Source organism: Cuculus canorus, chromosome 15 (genome assembly GCF_017976375.1).
Source record: "Cuculus canorus isolate bCucCan1 chromosome 15, bCucCan1.pri, whole genome shotgun sequence".
NCBI lineage: Eukaryota > Metazoa > Chordata > Aves > Cuculiformes > Cuculidae > Cuculus > Cuculus canorus.
This window is the reverse complement of record NC_071415.1, coordinates 12,155,790-12,174,276: the sequence shown is the minus strand read 5'-3', so window position 1 is coordinate 12,174,276 and position 18,487 is coordinate 12,155,790. Positions and strand designations below refer to the sequence as shown.

General features: G+C 55.1%; 1 protein-coding gene across 1 annotated transcript; it reads left to right on the top strand.

The window, feature by feature from the left end:
- Nucleotides 1-1,908: 1,908 nt before the first annotated feature.
- Nucleotides 1,909-13,236, top strand: LFNG (LFNG O-fucosylpeptide 3-beta-N-acetylglucosaminyltransferase). The gene is made up of 8 exons (XM_054080919.1): nucleotides 1,909-2,339; nucleotides 9,132-9,180; nucleotides 10,083-10,182; nucleotides 10,333-10,486; nucleotides 10,591-10,676; nucleotides 10,967-11,132; nucleotides 11,422-11,507; nucleotides 11,596-13,236. The coding sequence occupies exons 1-8, from the start codon at nucleotides 1,947-1,949 to the stop codon at nucleotides 11,660-11,662; spliced, it is 1,101 nt and encodes a 366-aa protein (XP_053936894.1). The 5' UTR covers nucleotides 1,909-1,946; the 3' UTR covers nucleotides 11,663-13,236.
- The last annotated feature ends 5,251 nt before the right edge of the window (nucleotides 13,237-18,487 follow it).

Below are 18,487 nucleotides of genomic sequence, written 5' to 3'. Positions count from 1 at the left end.
CTGTGTTTGTACGGTCTAACTGGTTCTTTTTTTTTTTCTTTTATTATTGGAGGCTTCTTTGGCAGCATAGTTCTCTCCCCAGACACAGGCAGTGCTGTGCAAAACCAAACCCCACAGCCTCCCTGAGCATTTCTAGCCTGGGGCCATTGTTCAAGGGCTGACCAAGGGAATGTGTAGCCTAAAATCAGGAGAAGGCAAATGCTGGGGCTTGCCTGAGGAAGCAGTCTCTTTGCTTCGTCCTGCCTGGTATTATGGTATTGTTTATCCAGTGCCAGAGATGAATGGAGCACGTGACTGCAGGAAAAATTCAAGTTGGACAAGGTCCCTGCCCAAAAATGCAGCAGCCCCTGATTATGGCATTACATTGCAGCCCAGGCCCAAACCCAAATCTGCCTCCCTGTAGCTGTGTACACATACTGGGAAAGAAAACCCCAAGAGCTCCCTGCCTGCAGAGAGGGGGGAAAGAGAGGCCCCAGGGGTTGGCGTCTGTAAAATAGCAGGTTGGTGGCATATCCAGGATGAGATTTCAACCCAATTTTCCCTCCCAGTCACCACTTTTCCCAATGCCTGTCTGGGAAAATGGTGTCTCATTTAACACAGCATCATTACCATGGTTAGCAATCGGTGGCGGGGCTTGCTCGGCATCTATATGATATTTAATTGCAGGCACCCCTGCACTGTGGGGCTGCCCACCAGCACAGGCTTCGAAGCACAGTGCCGCATCCAGGACAAAGTTAGCCAGGTCTGGGGAGGGTCTCTGTGTCTCCCTGAGCGGGAATGGGAACAGCCCCTCCAGCGCCCTGTTGCCAGATTTACCCACCAGACTGGACCTCGGTGGAAGTGAGAGGAATGCTGTGGTTCTGGGGGAGGATGGTGGGGTTTTTTTTTCAAATTATGCTTGGCCTCAAATGAGACTGATGGGAAACTGCCTGGAGTTTGGTCAGGCTGGTCAGCTTTCTGGCAACTTCTTGGACACGGCTGTGAGAAAACCTCAGTGCAAAGCTCTGGGAAATGATAGCTTGGGAAGAGCAGGATGGGGAATGTGTCCATTTCTGCCGATGAAGCATCGAGTGATGCTCCTGGTGTGCTGGGATCTGTGGGAACCGATATACCCCCATTCTGCACCCTGCCTGCCATCCCCTGGGCATCGATGGGAGAGGAGGAGCAAGCTCATCTGCACCTTGCCATGTTCTCCTGACCATCGGCAAGGCAGGTCAGGGGTCAGGTGGAATGGACAAGGGACAGCTAGAAGACCAGGGGCCAGGCAGGAATGACAAGGCAGGGCAGATCAGCAGGGCCAGGCAGGACTGGCACAGGGCGAGCAGAAAATGTGCAGGACTAGGCAGGACAGGTATGGGGTGAGCAGGAGATGAGCAGGACCAAGCAGGACAGGCATGGGGAGAGAAGGAGACAAACAGGACCAGGCAGGAGATGAACAGGGGCCAGGCAGGATGGGCTCAGGGCAAGCAGGAGGTGAGCAGGACTAGGCAAGACGGGCACGAGGCGAGCAGGATGGCCATGGCGTGAGCAGAAGATGAGCAGGGACCAGGCAGGAGATGCGCAGGACCAGGCAGGACAGGCGTGGGGTGAGCAGGTGATGAGCAGGACCAGGCAGGACAGGCATGGGGCGAGCAGGAGATGGGCAGGACTAAGCGAGATGGGCACAGGGCGAGCAGGATGGCCGTGGGGTGAGCAGGAGATGAGCAGGGACCAGGCAGGCCGGGTATGAGGCGGGCAGGAGATGCGCGGGGCGGGCAGGAGATGCGCGGGGCGGGCAGCCCGGGCGCGGTTGGAGCCGCAGCCGCTGCCGGGCGGGGCCGGGCCGGGCGCTCCCACGCCCCGCGGGGGGCGGTCCCGGTCCGGGGCCGTTTAAAAGCGGCGGAGCGGAGGGGCCGCGGGCGGTGGGGCGGGAGGAGCGCGGCCGGGAGGCGGCGGCGAGGAGGAGGATGCTGAAGAGCTGCGGGAGGAAGCTGCTCTTGTCCCTCGTGGGCTCCATGTTCACCTGCCTGCTGGTGCTCATGGTGGAGCCGCCGGCGAGGCCGGGGCTGGCTCGGGGCGAGGCCGGCGGGGCGCAGCGGGCGCTGCAGAGCCTCGGGGCGGCGGCCGCACCCCCCCCGGCGGCTCAGGGCCCCCCCGGGCTCCGCAGCTTCGCCGATTACTTCGGGCGGCTGAGCCGAGCCCGGCGGGAGGTGCCGGCCGCCCCCCCGAGCCCCCCGCGGCCGCCGGCGGAGGACATCTCCCCCCGCGATGTCTTCATCGCAGTCAAGACCACCAAGAAGTTTCACAAGGCGCGGCTGGAGCTGCTGCTCGACACTTGGATCTCCCGCAATCGCGACATGGTAAGAGGATGGCGATGGGAGCGGTCCCCGGGCCGGCGGGGATGTCAGCCGCGGTCCCTGCCCTTCGCCGCGCGGCGTCCGGGATGCTCTGACCCGGCAATTGTCTCCTTTTCTTTCTGTTCCTCCCGTATCGTTGAGTAAGGACGTTATTTGGAGGCTTTCCGGGCTGTTCTGGAGCCCGCGGTGTTTTGGGGAGGGTGAAACGCAGCGTTGAAGGGTGAGTTGGGGATGGGTGAGTGATGGAGGGAGCTATTCCCGGGCTCCTCGTGCTCAGCAGTCTCCCAAAACTGTGCTCTTGGGTCCTTCCTGCTGAGCTGCTCCTATTGCAGAGCTTGCCGCGAGTTGCTTTCCACTGGGGAAACTGAGGCACCGTGTAGGGATGCCACCCATCCGCTGGTGGCTGGTGTGGATTCATGTCCCTGCGAGCGCTCTCCTGGGGTGTGGGTGAGCTTTGGCCAGGTGCCCATGACGTGCCTGCTGTTTGGTTGCCCAAAGGACACCCCATTTAGCAACCCAGGCCTGGGAGAGCGCTGGGATGTGCTGAGGCTCTCGGTCCCACTGCCAGGAACCAGGCAGGACCGGAGTGGCTGGAGGCTCTTGCAGGTCTGCTCTGGCTCACCCGGACCAGCGCAGTTGCAGCTTATCCGATTCCTGACCTTACTGATGTCCTGCCTGGGCCCTGGCAGTCCCTTACGCTGCCCTTCAAGTACTGAAGCAAAATCAAAAAGGGGAAAAGGAAAAAAAAAGCTGTTTCCTTAGGAAATATGCTTTGCCATCTGCACTTGAGACGGTTTTTCTATCCTTAGACAGCTTTCCAAGTAAGTTATGACTGATGCTAACCTTTCCATCCTACTGTCTTCACGTGTTTCCTCCTGGCCTGGGTTTGTGTTTCTTGCTTGCAAACTGTTCTTTTCCTTGGCAATCTGAAATGGCTGAGGATGGAGGGGAGGCAAGGGGGGGATGCTGACCCGCCCCAACCTCCTTCACCCGGGTCTGCTGGACCCTGGGAGAGCTTGGCTCCTGCCACTTATCCCGGGCATTATTCCTTGTGAATCTTGTCCCTTTTTTTTTGTGTGCTCAGTCTCCTGGACTTGGCAGTGGCTCTGCCATCTCTCTCTAGTACAGTTATTTAATGGAACTCTCTTTTATGCTTTGCTGTCACTGCCACGGGATGGCAAGTGGTGGTGGTGGGGAACCCTCTCTGAGCACCTACAGATGATCATGGGAATGGCTGCTCTTTTTTTTTTTCCCCCTCCCTCTTGTGAGCTCCGTCTTTCTTCTATTTTTTTTTTTTTTGGTTTTTTTTTTTTTTGTTGTTGTGCCTCGTTTGTCCGTTTGGATTCCCAGAGACCCGAGGCTCGGCTCTCACGCTGTCCCCCTGGGCAAGCTAACAAAGCCCCTTTTCTCCTGGCGTAGAGAAAAGGCTTCGCAGCCTCTTGTGTGGCACTTTCCATGGGAACGGGGGAGCCGGAGCCGGCCGTGTCCAGGTCAGGTTGCCTAGAGATGAGGGCCATGAAGCCAGGGGGGCCACAGCCCCGGTGAGGTGCCCGCCTGACAAGCCAAGCTGCTGAGTGACAGCCCTTGTACAGCACTTGAGGACAAGGAGCTGCCGAGAGAGTTGGCGGCGGCGCAAACTCCCGTGGAGCGAAGTGAGGGCTGGAGGGGGACGACACATGGAGGCAAAGGGGATGAACTCATGCTGCTGATGGCAATCTGCTCCAATCTTCCCACACAGATGTGGCTGCTGTCTCTGGGAAGCTTTGGGGCACTGTGGGATCCCCTAAATTTGGCATCGTGTAGGGTTTTTTTTTGCCTGCAGAGTGCTGGGCTGGTGCCACGGAGCTTCCCTCTGCTGATTCCCTGTCTCGGGAGGGTTGTGTGGTTTCTGCATCCCCTTCTTGCCTCGCCCCATGGTTTCTGCCCCGGGAGAGTGGTGAGGTGACAGTGGGGCACTGCCAATGCTCAAACGTCTCTCTTGATCTGAGTCACGCCTGGCTCTGCTCAACCTGTCTCTCTCTCTCTCTGTTCTTGTTCCACTGACAGTTCTCGGGTGTGCATGCCGCCTCCTTGAAGTAGGGAAGTTCCTACCCAAGGGCTGAGAATTCCCCGTGCCTGATGCCATGTCTCTCTTTCCCCTGCTCCTCCTCTCTGCACCAAATCCCAACCTCCCTCTTGGCTATCCATCCTCCTCTGAGGAGGAGGGATGCAGGCAGTGGTGAGAAGGGGTTAAATCTGGCAGGTGACTCCAGGCTGGACCCTGGCAGATATGGGGAATAGCTCCTGTCTCTTTCCTTGGCTGCTCTTTGTTCTGCCTACAATAGCCCCAGTTTCCTGCCTTCTGTCCCTTCCAAGACACTGAAAAGGGCACCCCCTTCTCCTTCCTGCTTCTCTCAGCACTGGGAGGACAGACCCCTATTCCCTGCTAAATCTGTTCCTTGAATTGCACAATTCAGGCCAGACAAGCTGCTGTTGAAGGAAAGTTATGAGTTTTCCCCTCCTTGCTACGGGGAGAGTTTCCAGCTGTCTCTGTATCCTTAAGATGCTGGAGTATGGTCTGGGGAAACTTTGTGCTTGAAAAGTGTGTGTGTGTGTGGGGGGAATGGCTATTAAGCAGAAATCCTGGATGTGACTGAGTCCAAACCTACTGGTTTTCTGCTGAGTCGAGTGATTTGTAGTGGCAGAGTCGCATAAGAAACGTCCCCTGTCCCTGGGGCACCCCAAGGCAGCCCGGTGGCTCGGCACACACCACGGTGCCCGCGAGGGTTCTAGGCTGGGCTGCAGTCCCACCAGCGTGGGATCTTCTGGCTTCCTCCAGCTTGGCAGGATAATTGCAGCCTTTGAAAAATTCCTTCTCTCAGGGCAGAGGGAATGGGTTTACCTTCCGGAGAGCACGTTCCACTGATGGCAACTCCCAAATTTCTCTAGCACCTTGGCCAGAGTCCCCATCCTTGGAGTGGCTCTGGCGGAGCGTGCCAGCGTGTGTGTCCACTTGGGCTTCTGCTGGGGCAGCTGGGGCCAAGGGGGCTGCTCGAACCAAACCAGCTCCATGGTGCCCTGGGCTGTGTGCCAGGGCCTGCTGAGCACTGGAGAACTCATCTCATGTATGAGGGTCCTTCCCTGGAAAGCTCGTGTGGGTTTTGGGGGGGGGGTAGGGGCCCCTTTATTGCCTGTCCTAAATGATGCTGCTGTCCTTGTCCATAAAAGCCCCAGAGCCGGCAAGCGGCGCGCGTGGAGTGCCAGGCGGGAGGGTGGGGGACCCTCGCTGCACAATGAGCTCATTGTTTGCAAGGAGGTTATTAAAAAATTATAGCATTTAAAATTACGCTGGAGGAATCTTCCTCTTGCCGAAAGGAGCAGGGGGAGGAAGGGCCCACGGCCTTGCAAGCCCCTTCCCTGCCTCTGCAGGTCCCAACCCTGGGACCCCTGTGCCAGGGTTCCCTGTTGCCCCTGGGGAAAACCACCACCACCACCACCACGGGGGAGTGGAGATGCTGCTGTCACAGGGATATTGCCATTGCAATGCTCCTGACCCGCTGAAGCAAGGTGGGGATTTTCCCTCCTATCCACCACAGGCTGGAGGGAAAACATCTGCTGTGAGGGACACAAAGCCAGGCAGGGACCTGCTCCAGCAGCACCGTAGCCTTCTCTCAGAGCCCCTTGCCCACTGGCTGCAGGCTGACCACCCTCTCCCCAGCACCTCTTTTCTGCCTCCTTCCCCCTGCACCCAAGCGAGTGTTCCTTGTTCTTGGGGTGAAAGAGAGTGCAGCCCTCCTGGGTGCTGCGTAGGTGGATGCCAGGGGTGCTCCATCCTCCCAGCATGGGGAAGTGAGACGTGGTGTGGGGGCAGGATTTGTGCACCGCAGGGTCACAGGGGTGCCTGCGTGGCTGAGGTTCCCCTTTTTGGCGAGTCTGGAAGGTGGGGAGAGCAGCAGGCTGCACCCCAGCTAGTGATGCAGACTGGGGACAGGATGACCCCAGGGTGGCCCCAGCTGGTGGGGTGCCTTGCACAGCACCCAGCCATGAGCAAACCCACCAGCTTGGTTTGTGGAGGGGGAAATGAGTCACCGCGAAAAGAGAAGTGAAGGGGAGGGCAAAACGAAAAATAAGAAAAAAAAGAAATGGGCCCTCCCCAAGAATAAGGAGGAGGCAGGGGGCTGCCGGCGGCTGCCTGGCTCCTTGCAGGCAGCTGGGAAGAGCTGACCCCATCCTGGCTGCAGGGACCCTGGGTGCCTCTTGGTCCCCGTACACTGAGGCAGCGCATTGTGCGGGGCTGTATGGAGCGGTGGCAGCTATTGTTTGGGAGGGATTTGGCATCCTGTGTTTCTTGAAGCTGCAGTTTTGAGAACAATGAGGTTTCCTGCAGGGGCTGGGGGTGGCAGCAGGCCCTTCCTCTCCTGAACCCTGCAGGAAAAAGCTACTGCGGGGGACCTGAGAGGTCCTGGCACCCCTCTGTGCCATGGTTGGCATGGGGGCCAAGTGAGAGAGAGGTGAAAGGGAGCGAGTGCAAGGACTTGGGATGCTTTCTGCATAGGAGAGGGTTGGGGAAGCTGGTCCTGCTGCCATTGTGTCTGGAGTTGGTGGTTTGAGAGGTGACAGCTCAGTGATGTTGGCTGCAGTGTCCCATTCCGCTCACTCTGCTGCAAACCAGGTACTGTCCCGATGTCCTGCACCTTGCATCAGGGATGCCAAAGGCTGGCAGGAAGGTGGGGAACCTGCAAGGCCCCAGTAGCCCCTGCAAGGAGGCTAGAGGGAAGATGCCTCGTTAGGACGAAGCTTTTCAGTGCAGGCGAGTACGAAACAATTGTCTCTGTGGTCTATTTATAGCAGCTGAGTTGGAGGATTAGTTGCAGGGTTATTTTTGGAGCGGCTGAAGACACAGTTGCTGGACGGCGTTTCTGAGCTAATCAGGCAAACATTTTCTGTCTCGCTTGTGCAGAGGCTCCGTGTCCTCCACCTCCCCTGTCCTCTTGGGCAGGGCTGAAGTGGGGATGTACTGGGGTACCACGTGTCTTGAGGTGGATTAGAATTGTGATGAAGTGGTTTTGGGCATTTTTGGGTGGTCTCCCCCAGTCCTGGGTCAGCTCATACTCCAGGCAGCTGCCTGACCCCTGAGCACCCGGGGAAATGAGCACCAGCAGCATAGTGCTGGCTGGACCCCGTGTTGCTTAGGGGTCACTGTGCACAGCACTGACCTGGTCCCACCCCAGCAGGGATGCGTCCCAGGACCATGATGACCAGGGCATCTTTAGCCCTACAGCCAGTGGACTAATGTCCCTGTCCCCTAGCTGTCCTGTCCTCATCAGCAGGTCTCCTGTTCCCTGATCCTTCGCTCACAGCCTTCCTAACCCCTTGAGGGACTGACCTCTGTTCCTCCCAAAAACCAGGCTGCATGATGGGTTGTGCATTTGTAAGAACCTGCCTTCCAACCTCTTCCATCTTTTTTTTTTTTTTTTTTTTCTCCTTTTCAAGCCTCAAAGGTCACTTGTAGCTCCATCCCTGGGAACATGCTCTCCTCCCCTCCCATTCAACCTTCCTGCAGATCTGGGCTCTCCCCACCAGTCTCCTGCTTGGGACCTGAGCAAACACGGCCGGGTTAACCAGCGCAGCTGTATGCTAATGACCACTGCTGCCCGCTTAACTCTTCTCTGCTGAGTAAAGTCAACCCTGCTATTGTACCCACCTCCTCAAACAAACCACAAAACCCCAGCGCGTTCCCGGGGCCGGCCGGCTGTGTGGTGACACTCGCTTTCCAGCTCACTTGTAATTCATCATCCCTAGTGCTCAGGCTCCATCGTCCCCCTTCGCCTCCTCCTGCCTTCCCCCCCCAACCCTTTGTCTTTCTTCCTTTGCCCTTTTGTGCACGTCTGGTTTTTAATAGTGCTTGGCAGCTGGTTGTGGTTTCTCTCCTCCAGCTTTGTTTGCTGCCCACTGATTGATGGCGATGCCTTTTCCCACCCTCTGCTCTCTCCTCCTGCTTCTTGCCTGTCCCCAAATCCCAGGCCAACAACAGTCTGTCCCCCCCACCCCCCAATCCTCCTTCCCGGGTGGCATATGCCAGGAATTAGCTGTGTAAATAGAGGAGTGCAGCCAGACGGGCAGCTTGGGTGCCTGGGGAGGAGGCAGGGTGCTGCCTGTCACCGTGGGGACTGTGGGGGGGTGGGTTCGAGGGACTGTCCCCTCCTTGGGTGAGCTGTGGGGGAATTGTGAAAGTGGCTGGGGAGGGCCGTGTACTGTTGACACAGGTGGGGATGTGGTTGGCAGCCGGCACAGCAGGCAAACACACCTGCCTGGGCAAGGAGAGCCGCCGGGCAGCTGCTTGGGCATCCCCGGCCGCACGCGCCGGCTAAAGTCTGAAGTCCTTGCTCAGATCAAGCCGCGCTCTGCACCCGCTCCCTGTCACCTGCTCCTCTCTGCGCACATGCCTTGTGCTAGGAACAGCCCCCACGTTGCCCAAAATCCCCCTGCCTGCTGCTACCCTCTGGAAAAGGCGAGAGGATGGAGATTCTCAGCACAGGTGCTGGAGCAGGCTGGGGTTTGCCCCCTGGTGAGGCGTGGTGGTGTGTGCCACCGTCAGCCAGGATGGCTTGGCCACCCTCTCAATCTGAGGCCAAGCGTGTGATGGATTTGCCTGGCTCTCTGGTGCCACTTTGGGTTTTAGTGAGGAGGAAGAAGTCACCGCCGGTGCCCCAACAGGACCGATGCCTGGTGCTGCCCAGCTGTGCTGGGTGGTGTCCAGACCTGTGTGTGGCCTTAACTACTCAGTCCTCAAAGGTGCCTCATCTTTTCTTTCAGACCTTCATCTTCACAGACGGGGAAGATGAGGAGCTGAAGAAGCAAGCACGTGAGTTTGTAGTCCTTGTCCCTTTGCATGTGTGACCTGGCCAGGTTTCCTGAGGAGCATCCACCAGCCATGCCCTGGGGAACTCCAAAAAAAAAAAATAAAAGGTCAAAATGCATCTGGTTAGACACTATCTCTAGAGCCCTCACCACAGGGAGCTGGGCTGAGGATGAGGCAACTTGTATCATTCACAGATGGTACCTAAAGCACCTTCTGCCTGGGAGCCCCCACCTGGGAATGAGTTTCCTTCCCAGTCAGCCCAGCCCATCTCCTGCAATAAGCTGCTGAGGAGCATGCTAACCGAGTGCCTTCGCACCAGTTTGTCCCTGGGGTGAGCTGAGATTGACAGTAACACAGCTGGGGTTTCATGGGAGCATTTCCTTGGCAGCCGCTCCCCGGGGCCAGGGTCAGCTCAGTCTATTCTCCCCATGCAAATGACTCCTTTTCAGGCCGGAAAGCAATTGCCTTTGAGCTGGGCAAGCAAATAACAGGTGGCTGCTGTGAGAAATGGCAGAAGGAATAGGGCAGGATTTTGACTATGGTGTCCTGGGTGGAGGAGCTGGCTCACTGACACCCCCTTGCCTCCTGCCCCTGCTCCCACGGTGGCTGATGCACAGCCCCAGGGTGTGCAAGGTGACGTAGGGTGGCATCACACATAGAACAAGCAATCTGAGATGTGGCTCAGCCTTGGTGCATCTGCATCCCTTATCTCATGCAGACCCAAAAGCCGTTCCCCCTGAAATTCAGTGTTTTCCCAAAATGATATGGCACAGAGACCGCCAAGCATCAGGGTTTCCATCCCCCTCGTGCCCCTGGGGTGTGTGTGGTGAAGCATTGCAGTTTGACCACTTGGGGAGGTGTGGGACACCCTGATACTGGGCTTTGACCCCCGTTTCTTCCTGCAGGAAATGTCATCAACACCAACTGCTCGGCTGCCCACAGCCGCCAGGCCCTGTCCTGCAAGATGGCTGTGGAGTACGACAAGTTCATCGAGTCTGGCAGAAAGTAAGCAGTGCCTGGGGCTGCCGTGGGGGCTGCCGGGGCTGTGAGGGTGGGGGATAATGTAGGCAGAAGCTGTTTGCATTTTTGGGGTCATATCTCATCACAGAGTTTGGGGGGTTGCCCTGTCCTGATGTAACACTGGTGCCAACACAGGTGGTTTTGCCACGTGGACGATGACAACTATGTGAACGTGCGGATGCTGGTGAAGCTGCTCTCCAGCTACCCTCACACACAGGACATCTACATTGGGAAGCCCAGCCTGGACCGGCCCATCCAGGCTACAGAGAGAATCAGTGAGAACAAGATGGTAAGGAGAGGGGTGAGAGATTGGGGCTGGCTTAATTTGGCTTTGCGTTTGCTCCCCGGCTGGTGGGAGGAAGTCTCACTGCCATTGCTTCCCCTCTCTCGCAGCACCCTGTGCATTTCTGGTTTGCCACGGGCGGAGCGGGGTTTTGTATCAGCCGGGGGCTGGCACTGAAGATGAGCCCGTGGGCCAGGTAAGAGTGGTGGTGTTGCTCTCCCATGGGGAATCGCCATGGTCCCAGTGGGGCACAGAGCAGTGACAGCACCTTTGGGGGCAGACTGTGTCCTACCACCTTGTTCTTTGCCTTGCTGGGGGTTTCAACAGGGACCTTGGAAACGAGCTGGGAAGGACCTCAGTTCCCCCAAGTCGAATTGATTTTCTTAGAGTTAGAGCTGGGCATCCACTGGCCAAGTCCAGACCCCATGGAGTGCCCACATTCCCCTAGGCTTTGCTCCTCTGCATCTCCTTTCTGTCTCCCCACAGCGGGGGCCACTTCATGAGCACAGCAGAGAAGATCCGCTTGCCTGATGACTGCACCATTGGCTACATCATTGAGTCTGTGCTGGGCGTGAAGCTCATCCGGAGCAACCTCTTCCACTCACACCTGGAGAACCTCCACCAGGTGCCCAAGACAGAGATTCACAAACAGGTATTCCTGTCCTGATGCCCTGGGGTGGAAGGAGGGTTTGGGATGCATGGCACCATCATCAGGTTTCATGTTATCGCTTAAATTGGGTGTCACAGCTAAGCTATTGGTTGACATGCTTTTAAAACTTCAGTGGAGGGGGAAAGCTCCATCAGCCCATCCCTGGGGCGATGCGCAGTGCGACTGGAGCCTGTGGGGATAAAGGGTGAATTTTGCAGCCTCCCCTCATGCATCTGCTTGATCCCTGTGTCCATGTCAGCTGCCTGACCCCCTCTGTGTTTCCTCCCCCCAGGTGACGCTAAGTTATGGCATGTTTGAAAACAAGCGCAACTCCATCCACATGAAGGGAGCCTTCTCCGTCGAGGAGGATCCATCCAGGTGAGACGGGGGAACCCTGTTTCTCCTGAGGCGGGGTGCTGCAGGACTGCTGCTGCCCCGTGCTCAGCACCGCTCCTCTCTTCTGCAGGTTTCGCTCTGTGCACTGCCTGCTGTACCCTGACACGCCGTGGTGCCCGGCCAACGTGATTTACTAGGAGATGCGTGTCCCCTCCAACCTCGTCCCGAATTTCCCCGGTATCCGACGGGCGTGTGGGACCTGTGTGTGGGTGTGTCGGTCCTGCCTCGCCATGAGGCAGACGGATGGACGTCGTTGCTGTGGTATTGCACAGTGTGTGTGTACTGAAGGCTGCTGTGCGGCCCCTTGTTCCCTGCCCTGCCTGCCCATGCCCGCTGTCCGCTCCGTCTGGGACGGCGGGGAGGGATGGGTCCTGAGCACTTAACTGCTGGGCACCCCTGCAGCGCTAGCGGGCCCCACGCCATGCGTGAGGAGTGACCGCAGGTGCTGTGTGGCTCTGCCACCCCCAGGCTTGCTTCTCTTTTTTTTTTTTTTGAACTTTTAAATGTTAAGATTTTTTTTGTTGTGTACCTCCCTACTCTGCTCCTGTAACCCCTTGCCTACCCCATGCTCTCTCCCAACCCCAAAATCTCAGCAGCAAAGCTCCGTCTCCCCATTTGGGTGAAGGGTTGCAGGCGAGTTCTGTTCCCTGGCTCGGCAGGCAGGCAGGGGAAACGTGGCCATGGCAAACACTGCTGCAGAGCTGCGCTGGAGGGAGACCGTGGGTTGGGCTGTGAGCTGACATTGGCCTCGGCTCTGTTTCCTGGAGATCCCTCCGACTGGCTGAACTGTTGCCGGCAGCATTGATCTATGCATGATTTATAGAGACTAATATAAAGACTTTCTATAAATACGGGGGGGGTGGGAGAAGAGCGTTTTTGAAGCCACTGCTGTGATGTGGATGCTGTGTCTGCCCAGGGTCTCCCTCCAGTGCTGCCTCCCTGCGTGTTCCCCGGCCGGCAGCGGGTGCAGGCAGGCTGGGCGCAGGCAGCCTCGCACCTTTGCAAAGCAGCACTTCAAGGTCTGACCAGGGACTATGTGTGGGTGTCTTCCCTCTCATGGCGCTGGAGCATCTTCCAGCCCTGGCCTGGCTGTGTGCGCTGCTGCGATGGTCAGAACACCCGAGAGGTGCCTGGATGGGGAGGTGTAGTGTTTTCCAGCCTGGCTGCTGCTCTGTCCTTGCCAAGAGCCAGGGGGGATTTAGCAGGTAAGGGAGAGGGACCCTGCATCCCTGCCGGCCACCCTGCCTGCCATCGCCAGCCCTGCACCCTCCAGCTGGAGCTGAACATTTCCAACCCAAAGCTGAGTGAAAATAGCCCATAATGGGTGCGTTGTAAATATGTTATTAAGCCAGTATTTTTTTACTGTGCCTTTTTTTTTTTTTTAAAGAAAAAAAAACGTTGAGAATTATGTAGATTTTAAAATGCTTTTTATACGTTTTCTGTGGATCGGAAAAAAAAAATCCCCAACCTTCTGATAATCTGTTTAAGAAAGAAAAGAAAAAATTGCAATGTCTTGTAACTATCACTTACTTTAATTTATATGTTCCAGTATCTGGAACATCAGTCTGCTTTTTGTAACTAGGATGTGTTTAATGCAATAGATGTGGGATGGGGAACCAGCATGGACAGTGTGTTCTCAGGGACTTGAACCCGATTGCTGCCACGGGTTCCCCGTGGGAGCCCTCACCAATAAAGCAGTTTTTTTGCTGACCCCGTCACCTGGCTCTGGTGTCTCTTTATGGGTGGACTGCATTAAATACCCCTTGTTCCTCTCATGGATGTTACTGCCTCTAATGAAGTTCTCAGGGATGCACTGAGGACAGATTGTGCCTGCATCCCTCTCTTTTTTCCCACGGGTACTGAGATTCCCCTGGCCATTTGCATCCCAAGGTGTGAGGGTCCTCTCCTTCCACTCCCCAAAAGGCTTAGGCAGGGCTTGGCACCTCGGGGCTTCTTTTCCCCAGACTCTGTTTTTTTTCCCAGGCTTTGGGCTGGGAACGGAGGTGGCAGGAGCGAGGTGAGAGCGGTTGTTAGCAGGGTGATGTTAATAGCTGGTGGGCAGGCGTCTGTGTGGGAATGGGAGGCTGAGACCCTTCCCTCCCAGCCTTCCCTTTGCCTTTTCTGTTGCTATTTCAGTCAACACCAAACACCCACCTGCCAGTAACAAGCCCCAACGCTCAGGCTGTGACAATAGCATAAGATCTGCCCCTTTCCCACCTCCCGAAACCAGCCCTGTTTTGGCTGTACCAGTCCCAGCTTTTGCTGGTACCATTCTCTCCTTCCCCCACCTTCCTCCATGCCCAGCATCTATTTTTTTTACTTTTTTTCTTTTCAAGGCACACTTACTTCACAGTTTTGCTTGAATCTCTGTTCTCAGGGGCTGGCCTTGCTAAAAATACAGCCAAGCAGGAAGTCAGCGTGTGCTAAAGCAACACCTCCCCTCCTCCCACCATCCACACACCCTTCAGACAGCCCTGAAAGTCAAAATATCTCCCAACCACTGCAGCCCTTGGAATGCTGAAAGCGCTGGGTGCTGCCCTGCAGAACTCAGCATCGCCCTGACCCAAATCCCCGCAAAAAAATCGCAGGTACCCAAAACTCTCCCTGGAGAAAGGGAAGAGTGGACAGCAATGCAGCGTTCCCCCAACGCACATTGATTGGGACGAGGGTCAGAGTGGTGGGTGCAGGATTTGGTGCCTCTTTCCCCCCTCCTTGGGCACAGGGTCAGCGAAATGGAGCTGCATCGGGCACAGGAAGCTGTGCCACCACCGCTCGCCCACGTATTTTCCTATTGCTCATGGGGCTGCGGTTTCAGCAGCACGGGCACTTCCCAGCAGCGGTGCTGTCATCCTTCCTGCAGGCTGGCCCTGCCTCAGCCCCTCTAGATGGGGTAGGGAGATGCAGCACCCATCGCTGGGTGTAGGGGGGCCTAGTTACTGCAAAACCAGCCCAAATCTTGTGTTAAGCACCAAGGGCATGGGGCATGGGGCTGGGATGCTGCTGCAAGAGCATCCTCTTGGCAGAGGTAAAGGCTGTGAGGGTGCTGGGCATGGTGTAACACCTGGAAGAGGCTTAAAAAATAGAAACAATGAAATAAAATAATAAAATAATATAAAATAATATAAAATAATATAAAATAATATAATATAATATAATATAATATAATATAATATAATATAATATAATATAAAACACTGAGCCTTCGCGAGCAGGGGCAGGCAGCACACCAGTCCTCTGCTTTGTCCCACACCAGGCTCCCAGCCTCTCCTTCCCTACTCGTGGGCTGAAAAGTAAATAAATACACGCATTAATAAACAAAAGGAAAACAAAAGCCAAGCCTGCTGCTTTCACATACTTGGCGGACTCATCGGGCCAGCCTGCTTTCATCTGCGCCCTGGTGCTGTTGTGGGACGTCCTGTTTACTCTCGCCCACTCCCAGCAGCTGATAAGGCAGTTGGACCTTTTGGAGAGTCCTGGTGTGTGGCAGTGAGGTGGGAGAAAGGGACACTGCTGTTATGTAGGGACCACTGTTGTTGGGGCCATCGTGTTTGAGGGATGCTCCAGCACGGTGCCCAGCCAAAGGCTATCCCAGTCCCTGGACAGTTGCAGCCTTGAGGGCAGAGAGTAACAAAGAGTTTCAGTCCTTTTTGCTTCTCCCCCATCTCTTTTTTTTTTTCTTTTTTTTTTGTACGGGTGCATGTTTTAATTTGCATTTGGATCAGTCGCTATCCTGGACTTTGCGTGATTCACCGTGTTCCCAGTCTGGCTGCGGCACGGGAGCTTTGTGGCATGGGGATGTCTCCCTAGGGATCTGTGTCTACGCAGCGATGGGATGAACACCCGTCCTGGCACCAACAGCTGTGAGAAATAGTTGAGATTCATGGTGGGAGGCGGGGCTGTTGGAAGATGATGAAATTTGTGCGAATTGAGTCCAAGCACCACTTCCAGCCACTCCGGCCCAGCAAACTGAAATATTTGTGGGAAACAAACATAAAAGTGGCCAAATCACAGAGCCTGAGCAACGCACACAACACTCCAGCCGCAGCTTTTGGGAGTCACCCATCCCGGTTCTGGGAGGGGAGAGAGCTGGATCCATGTAGGGGCATGAGAAGCATCCCAGCACCTCTGTGCAGCTGAAGGCCACCAAATCCCCCATTAGCATCTTCTGCTTTGGAGCTGGGGGGCCACAAAGCCCTGCGGCACAGATGCAGAGCCGTGGTGTGCAGGGCACCTCCCAGCCACTGCCCACATCCCCTTTATTTTTTAACCTTCCTTCTCTTTCCCACCCCTGCATCATTTGAAGGTTGTACAAAGAAACCTCCCCCAAGCCCTCCAAAGTGTATTTTTTTTCTCTTCCCGACTTCAATCTGTCAAAACCGATTCCTTCCCCCCGTGCCTGCCCCAGGCTCCCAGCACCACCGCTTCTCATCTGCCTTAGTGGCCCAGTGGGGCCAGTTCTGCTCCTGTAGCCATTTGGCGAGCCAAGAGCGGAGGAGGAGATGAACCGAACATCTTAAAGGCAGCTGGAAACACTTCCCACGGCGCTGCTGAACAAAACCGACGAAGCCACAGCATTTCGGGATGGCCCTGCTCCCGGCCTCTCCTGCTAGGCAGATGTGTTCCCCTCCATCGCCCCCAAACTGGAGTGGCTTCCGCAGCGGGATGGTGGCAGGTTTGTGCCTGTCCCTGCTGCGGGCAGGGGGACTGGAAGCAGCGGCGATGGCGCACAGCAGAGCTGTGGCACCACAGTGGTTGGTGTCGGGGGATGTTCTGATGACACTCACATCAGCCCAAGGAGTCCCCTCTTGTTTAGGGGGACACAGGAAGGAGCTGTTGTGTTAGGAAGCCCCTCGGGGAGTCGGTGGGGCATTCAAGCGGCCTTCCTCTGGTCCTGGAGCAGATCCTGAGTGACTGAGTGATTTATGGGGTGCAAGCAGCAGGTCTGGTGGTGCTCAGCTGGTGGGAAGTGGAAGCAGGTGGGAGAAGGGCTCCTGCACCAGCATCTGCAACACCTCGAAGCAAGAAGGGAGCTGGGCTTCCTCCGACCCCTCTCCACCCACCCGGGAGGGATTAAATAAACCCTGAGCAGGGATTTTGCTGAGGCCCTGGTGAGAAAGGCTGCCTGCAAACCCTTCTGACTGCCAAGAGCAGGGCTTCAGCATCCCCATGTGGTCAGACACATCTGACTCTCACTGTTTGTGCACACACCTCACTTCACATAAATATTAGCAGAATTGACACCCATAACTTGACTTCTGTAGTACAGGGCACTCATGGTCCTACGCCCTCCCTCCTCCACTAGCTATTAGAATTTATGGTTCTATTAACCATCCTCACTTCATGGATCTACCACAACGTGTAAAAGGTAACAAAAAAATCAGGCAGGTTTATGAACAAGTTAAAAAAAGTGAAAAGAATTAATAGGAACAGTAGTTTTAAATCGTTTATTTTTTAAAACATGAAACCCAAGCTGAATAGAAACCACAGAAATTACATTTAGGTTTTTTTGTTTAGTATTTGCAAACCAAAAAGTTACAGTAAAAAATAGCTACATTACAATCAATAGTACTACAGAATTAAAAGTAAAAATACAAAAATGGGCTCAATCCTCTTTAACCCTCACAATTTAAAAACATTTTGGGTAAGTGCAGGAACACTTGAAAGAAACTAGCAGGTCCAAAGTTTTTTAAAAAATTATATATATTTATATATTATATATGTATATAAAGTGGTATGATATACAACCATTATGGTTAAGAAGAAAAAACAGAAAAGTTACAAAAAGGCCAGATACATGGTTCACCATTAGGTTTCTGTGCACAGTGACCAAGAAAAAAAAACTTCCTTCTGAATGATGTGAATAAAACTCATGGGGCCTCCCGTTAACAAGGGACCTGAGGCACACGACATGATGGCTGGGCACCTGCACCCAATGCAGAGGACAATGAAGGAAACGAAGCTTTTCTGGAACTTCAGAGGCCTCCTGGGGGCAGAGGCCACTGGAAAAGTCTTGGTGTGAGATTAGAGGAGGAACAGGAAGGAAAGAGTTGGGAATTGCATAGTGAGGAGCAATGTGGTATCAAATACGCGGAGCACCTAAGAGCTTCATGCTACAGTTATCCTCTTTAGGAAAGGAATTTTTTGAACGTTCTGGTTGTACATCAATTTATCTTCCACTTTGTTGGTGCACGCAGCTGCAGGGGCTCGGTGAGCATCTGGGAGCTCCAGGCCACCAGTAACCTGTCCCTTCTCTCTCTCGCAGCTGGGCAACACGCTAACCATCACGGCTCAGCAGGAGATCCCGCTCTCCCCACCCCAACAAAAGCACAGATCACTTGCTAGCTCTAGGAACTGCTACCGAAACATCCCACGCTTCTGCTGGGCCTCCTGGAATGACTAGGGAAGCCCTCCATAGCACGCACATGAGTAATTTCTACAAAACTAGAGTAGGCTGTGATGAAAGAAGCCACCTGGTTAAAGGTACAGATTAAGTCTTGTTGCATCTCTTCTCTCAAGATGTTAGGTCTAACTGCTTAGTATCTACCCGGAGGGCTTTTCCCCTCCCACTCAGAGATGTTCACTCATTGCTGAGTTGGGGAAGACCCCAGCTTCTTCTTGGTCCCCAGGGAGGAAGCACTTCAAAGACAACACCCCTCCCTAGCTAAATGAAAACCCACCCACCTCATCTATCCCTGAATAGGGTGGGGAGGCTAGAATCAACAAGCCAAGACACTTCTCTCTTCTTCAAAGGGCTCAGCATGGTATTTCAGTTGCTGCTAGAAGGAAAAGAAGGCAGGACCAGAAGTGAAGGATGGTTTTATCCACACAGGTACCTGTACCTTACTCTTAGGGGTATCCACCCGCTCCTGTCCGCTATCACCCTGCAGCACTCAAAGCTCTCATGAGCAATGGCTAAGCAGCCCCCTGAGAAATGGTTTACTCTCAGAAAGGCCAAGCTTTTC